The sequence below is a fragment of the Orycteropus afer genome, unplaced genomic scaffold (genome assembly GCF_000298275.1).
Source record: "Orycteropus afer afer isolate SDZICR_OR568_19922 unplaced genomic scaffold, OryAfe1.0 scaffold00344, whole genome shotgun sequence".
Classification (NCBI taxonomy): Eukaryota; Metazoa; Chordata; class Mammalia; order Tubulidentata; family Orycteropodidae; genus Orycteropus; species Orycteropus afer.
This window is the reverse complement of record NW_006921931.1, coordinates 517,897-524,608: the sequence shown is the minus strand read 5'-3', so window position 1 is coordinate 524,608 and position 6,712 is coordinate 517,897. Positions and strand designations below refer to the sequence as shown.

The following is a 6,712-nucleotide window of genomic DNA, read 5'->3' as shown; positions in this document are numbered from 1 at the left end:
CCTCGGAAGGAAGGTTGGGCAATCCTACTTCCGTAGTGATACTGCCTCAGAAACCCAAGGAGGGGTCGCTATGAGTCGGGTTTGACTCGACAGCACATAACAACAACAACTCATTTCTGCAGTCTGAAATTGACCAAACATCCAAGATGTATTGATAATTATTGATGATTGGAATGTGAATGTTGGAAATGAAGAAACATCAGTAGTTGGAAAATAAGGCCTTGGAGATAGAAATGACACTGGAGATTGCATGATAGAATTTTGCAGGACCAATGACTCATTGAAAATACCTTTTTTCAACAACATAAATGGCAGCTATAAATATGGACCTCATTAGATGTAATATACAGGAGTCAGATCTACTACATCTATGAAAAGAGGCAATGGAGAAGCTCAATATCTTTGGTCAAAACAAGGCCAGGCACTTACTGTGGAAAATATCATCAGTTGTTCATATGTAAGTTCAAATTGAAGTTGAAGAAAATTAAAACAAGTCTGTAAGAGCCAAAATAACAACCTTGAGTATATCCCACCTGAATTTAGAGACCTTCTGAAAAATAGATTTGACACATTGAACACCAGTGACTTGAAGACCAGACAAGTTGTGGGATGACATGAAGAACATCATTCATGAAGAAAGCAAAGGTCATTAAACAGGCAGGAAAGGAAGAAAAGACCAAAATGGATGTCAGAAGAGATGCTGAAACTTGCTCTTTAATGTCAAGTAGCTAAACTGAATGGAAGAAATGCTGAAATTTTTATTCAGCAGATTCAGAAGATTTCAAAAGGCAGCTCCGAAGACAAAGTAAAGTATTAGTAACGAAATGTGCAAAGACCTGGAGTTGGAAAACTAAAGGGGAAGAATACACTTGGTATTTCTCAAGGTGAAAGAACTGAAGAAAAAATTGAAGCCTTAGGTTATACTATTGAAGGATTCTATGGGCAAAATTTCCTAAGATTTTCACTGGTTAATACTTTGAGAAGTGGATGGCCTATTCCTTCTTCCAAGTCTGTCTTTAGTCTGGAAACTCCACTGAAACTTGTCCATCACGGTTGACCCTGCTGGTATTTGAAATACCACTGGCATAGCCTTCAGCCTCATAGCAACATGCAAGCCAGTAGAGTATGACAAACTGACAAATGAAAATCAACACCAGTGGAAGCAGCAGTCAAGAAATAAGAGAGCAGAGATCTGGTAGCCTAGTGGCTAAAGCACTTGACTGCTAACCAGAAGGCTGGAGGTTCAAACCCACCAGCCACTCCTTGGAAGGAAGGTTGGGCAATCCTACTTCCGTAGTGATACTGCCTCGGAAACCCAAGGAGGGGTCGCTATGAGTCGGGGCCGACTCGACGGCACATAACAACATCAACAAATTGATTGCACTGGGCAAATCTGTTGCAAAAGATCTCTTTCAGGTGCTGAAGAGCAAAGATGTCTCTTTGAAGACTGAGGTATGCCTAACCGGAGCCATGGTATTTTCAGTCACCTCACAATGCACATGAAAGCTGGACAGTGAAGAACAGAGACCAAAGGAGAATAGATGGTTTTGAGTTGTGGTGTTGGCAAAGAATACTGAAAGTATTAAGGACTGTCAGAAGAATGAACCAAATCTGTCCTTTGGTAGGATGAAGGATCAGCGAAAAAGGGGAAGGCCCTCAATGATATGGATTGACACAGTGGCTGAAACAGGGGGCTCAGGTATAGCAAGGATTGTGAGGCTGGCGCAGGACTAGGCACTGTTTCTTTCTGTTGTACATAGGCTTGCCATGAGTCAGAGCCAACTGGACTCAAACTAACAACAACAACATCATGAGCGAAATATTGAATGATGCAGGATACATCAGAAGAAGATAGAAGATATACATAGAGTCACTGTATCAAAAAGAATTGCTTAGTGTTCACCTATTTCTGGAGGTAGCACATGATGAAGAACCAGTGGTATTGAAGGAAGAATTTCAAACTACAATAAAAGAATTAGAGAAAAACAAGGCTCTGGGAATTGATGGAATACCCTTTGAGATGTTTCAACAAATGAATGTAGCATTGGAGGGACTTACTTCTTTATGCCAGGAAGTTTGGAAGACAGCTACCTGGCCAACTGATTCGAAGAGATAAATATTTGGGCCCATTCTAAAGAAAGGTGATCCAATAGAATGTGAAATTTATTGAAAAATATCATTACTATCACACACAAGTAACATTTTGCTGAAGGGAATTAAAAAACGGTTGCAGTGGTATGTTGACCGGGAACTTCCAGAAACTCAAGCTGGATCTGGAAGAGGATGTGAAATGAGGGATGTCATTGCTGCTGTCTGCTGGATCTTGTCTGAAAGTAAAGAATACTGAAAGATGTTTACCTGTGTTTTATTGACTTTGCAAAGGTATTGACTGTGTGGATAATAACAAATTATGGATAACAGTGTAAAGAATGGGAATTCCAGAACACTTAATTGTGCTCGTGAGGAACTTGTATATAGACTAATAGGCTGTTTGAGTAGAGCAAGGGACTACTGCATGATTGAAAATCAGGAAGGATGTGTGTTTGGGTTGTATCCTTTCACTGTATTTACTCAATTTGTATACTTAGCAAATAATCCAAGAAGCTGGACTATATTAAGAAGAATGATTTGAAGAAGACTCATTAACAACCTGCAATATGCAGATGACACAACCTTACTTGCTGAAAGTGAAGAAGACTTGAAGCACTTACTGATGAAGATCGAAGACCACAGTCTTCTGGATGGATTACAATTCAACATAAAGAAAACAAAAATCCTTGCAACTGGACCAGTAAGCACATCATGATAAATGGAGAAAAGGTTGAAGTTTTCAGAGATTTCATTTTACTTAGATCCACAATCAACTCCGAAGGAGTCAGCAGTTAAGAAATCAAATGTATTGCCCTGGGCCTATCTGCTGCAAAAGACTGCTTTAAAGTGTTAAGAAGCAAAGACAGCATTTTGAATTCTAAGGTGTGCCTTACTTAAGCATTGGTATTTTCATTTACCTCATATGCATGTGAAAGGTAGACCGTGAATAATGGAGAGACTGAAGAAGAGTTGATGCCTTTGAATTGTGATGTTGATGAAGAATATGGAAAATGCCTTGAACTGCCAGGAGAACGAACAAATCTGCCCTTGGAAGCCAGACTGTCCAGACTTTGTCTCACCTACGTTGGTCAGTTGTCCCTTCTGACAGTTCCAAGAAGGGACAATTCCATGGAGGAGTATATCATGCTTAGTAAAGTAGAGGGTTAGTGAAAAAGGGGAAGGCCCTGAATGAAACGGATTGACAGAGTGGCTGCAGTGATGGTATAGCAAGGATTGTGGGGATGGTGAAGGACCAGGCAGTGTTTCGTTCTGTTGGATGTAGGGTCGCTATGAGTCAGAGCTGACTCAGTGGCACCTAAAAACAATATCTATCAATGTTTGGGATAGGAACTGATTTCTGGCAGTGTATTTAAGGATTTTTTTTTTTCTTAATTAAAAATACCACACTTTTTCAGTTGAATTGAAAGTTTTCATTATTTAGATTTGCTATTTTATTTATTACAAGACCATTCTTGAGAAAATCTGTCTTGGTTTTTAGTCACATTAAAATATCGAGGCCTGACATTTGAAAATAGTAATCCAAAGGGAAAATTTCTGATGCTGTTCTTTACTTTGTGACTCTACATTCTCAAAATTGGCTCATTTTCTAAATAACTCTTGTGACTCTTTTTGTCTTTTTTCTTTTTTTTAAAAGTAAATATATTTTACGTATTTTTTCATATCAGCCTGTACGTATAAAGATCTCAGCTGTGTGGCCCTAAATAAACATTGAATTTTGTTTTACTGTGCAGTACCGCAGAGTTGTTTTTAATGAAGTACCACACTAATAAATTTTACACATTAAAAGTGACCTGTAGTATTTCTACTTTTAAATCTGATGGTGAGCCAGTGCCAGTAACTCTAGTTCCCAAGTAGTGTTCTTATCTCATAATATGTTTTTAAAGAGAAAAACTCTGATTACATAGTTATTGTCCCATATAAGTCCTTTCAGTCAGGTTATTTTATATATTCCTGCAGATTTTTTTCTTTCCCATAGATAGCATTTTCTTTATTTGCATAAATTGTCATATGTTGGTGTGACCTTTAACAGTTTTACTGTTTAGTCTTTTCTCCTGCAGTTATCCATGATTAAAATACAGCACTGAAATTTCTCAGTGGATGCTGTCGCTTTCTCTGGTTTTCTCCTTTCCTTTTATCACACTATGTAAGAGCCTGAAGAGGAGAGAACTTTAGAATATGATCCCTTATTTGCAGTGTGCTTATGTGGGTTTTGGTCTAAGCGTGATAGTAATAATAGGTCTTCCTATCCACAACATAGTCATAATGTGATGCAGAGGACAGGACTGTTTGCTCAGTGTTTATGCATAATTCAGGAAAAGATGGGCAATCAGGCCATATTGTCCATTATGCTCATAACTAAGGCATTTCGGCTTTTTAGGGGACTTTTGGAAAATGTTTTGGGGGTGGTAGTAGTGATGGTTATGTAGTTACATTTTTCTGTCTGCTCCAGAATTGAAAAGAACTACAGAATTAAAATTAGTAAATAATTAAATGACCACAGTCTGACCTATTTGTTGGTAAATTACATGTAAGCTCAACATGTATATAGTTCATTTAATATGGGACGTGTATGCATTTTAATGTTTTTGATAAAGTGTGTGGTGAACAGTTAAAAAGCGAGAGAACTAGTATCCATTAAGGCATCTTTGCTTTAGGGGTGCAGGCTTTAGAGGTTTAGGTCATTACTCTATTTCAGGTGTGTTACCTTTGATTTACAGTTAAACTTGGTTAGCTTTTCAAAACCCAGTTTGAGAGCAGATAATGGCTTTCTTTTAGACTCAAACAAACTTTATAATCTATCTTTATTGTAAGTTATTTCTTTTGGCTTGATTTAATTTTGTACTATTTTACGTGATGACAGTTACACCATCATGCTCTCCTTAAAGATTTATAAATTTTACTGAAATAAAATTTTATACACACTTGAATTTTTATGCTTTCTTTATTGTGACAGTAGATTTATTGCTTTATAAAAAGGAGGGATTAAGTTTACATAGATACTTTATTTTTTTTCAGGATACCTTTTTCTATTCATTGGTCTATGACCCCTCAGTGAAAACACTATTAGCTGACAAAGGTGAAATCAGAGTGGGACCTAGATACCAAGCAGACATTCCAGAAATGCTCTTAGAAGGTATGTTTTTCATTTGGTTTCACATCCTCTGAAAACAAGTATTTTCAGATATTGACATGTAAATATTCTTGTCCTCCTATTTAAGAAGCAACTTTCAGAGATAAACTTTAAATTACAAAGTCTTTCTAATTTCTAATATTTATAATTTTAACAAAATGAAAACAATTTACTCAATCAGTTATTCACTTGAGAGTTCACATTTTTGTGAGTTCTATGGCTGTAATTTTTTTTAAACAACATTCTTTTAAGAAGTAATTGATGTATACTTTAGTGTTTTAATGTGACAAAGTATGTTTTGAGATTCTTGAGTCTCTGAAGCCATCTGGCTAAGGGACCCGAGAGGCTCTGGAGTGGTTTTGTTGAGGTGGATATTTTGGCTGATCTGGGTAGTTTATGGACCTGAGAGATTCAAAGCTTTACATTTTAAAAACAGATCTTCCTAGTCAGGTTTATTTTTTCTTTCTGTCATGACTTCAGGTAAACCTTTACTTCCATGATTTGAGAAGTAAAATACTCTTTTTTTTTTTTTCTTAAATTGTCTTTTGGGTGAAGGTTTACAGGGCAAATTCACTTTCCATACAGCGGTTCACTTATGCTTTGTCTCATGACATTGACCACAGTTTACCACAATGCAATAGCTCCCCTCCCATGTCCTCTCCATAGTTACTTCTTCCCTCTGTCCATCCCTCCATAGACTCCTGCCCCCTGAGGTGTCTCCCTGTGCATAAGCAGCCCTTCTTTCTCCCATGATTATTCTCTCCAAGAAATGTATCTACCTCAGGTGAATGTTCAACTCATATGCCTGTATTTTGTTTGGCTGGAAACCACAGGTGTGGGTTGGTTCAATTCCAGACCCAAAGGGCAGCTAGGTGCCATAGTCTCAGTGGTTCCACCAGGCTCTGTTGAACCAGCAAACCTGGTCCCCCTTCTTTTTTTTCTACAAATGATTTTGAGTTTTGTTCAACATTGTTCTCCCTCTCTGTCAAGGATCTCCTACATAGATCCCCTTTCAAGTGGGTGACATTGGTAGCCGGGCACCATGTAATGTAGTTCTTCTGGTCTCATAATTGTATAGGCTGCAGATGAGATGGTGTATCAGTCGCTAGGACTAATTGTTTCCATGAATTTTGGTGTTCTTTTGACTCTTTTGGAGAAGTCTTTGGAAGCACATAAAAATTAAATTTTTAGAAGGTCCCAATCATCTGGTTTCTTTTCTGCTGTTTGTGTGTTTTGAGTTATGCTTGATAGTCTGTTTATGCCATGTACTAGGGCTCTTAAATTTTCCCTTAGATTTTCCTTGAGGAACTGTATAGTTTTAGGTTTCACATTTAAGTCTTTGATCCATCTGGAGTTCATTTTTGTATACGGTGTGAGGTACAGATCTTGTTTCATTTTTCTGCAAATGGATCTCCAGTTTTGCCAGCACCATTCATTAAACAAACCTTCTCTTCCCCGTTTAATGGATTT

The 6,712-nt window shown here is 37.5% G+C and overlaps 1 protein-coding gene across 1 annotated transcript in view; it reads left to right on the top strand.

Annotated features, from left to right (window-relative positions):
* The window catches only part of MTA3 (metastasis associated 1 family member 3), a 280,658-nt gene that overhangs the window by 152,044 nt on the left and 121,902 nt on the right, over positions 1–6,712 (top strand). The window contains 1 exon segment of the mRNA XM_007952524.2: positions 5,128–5,245. Within this exon segment, the coding sequence (XP_007950715.2) occupies positions 5,128–5,245 (118 nt within the window).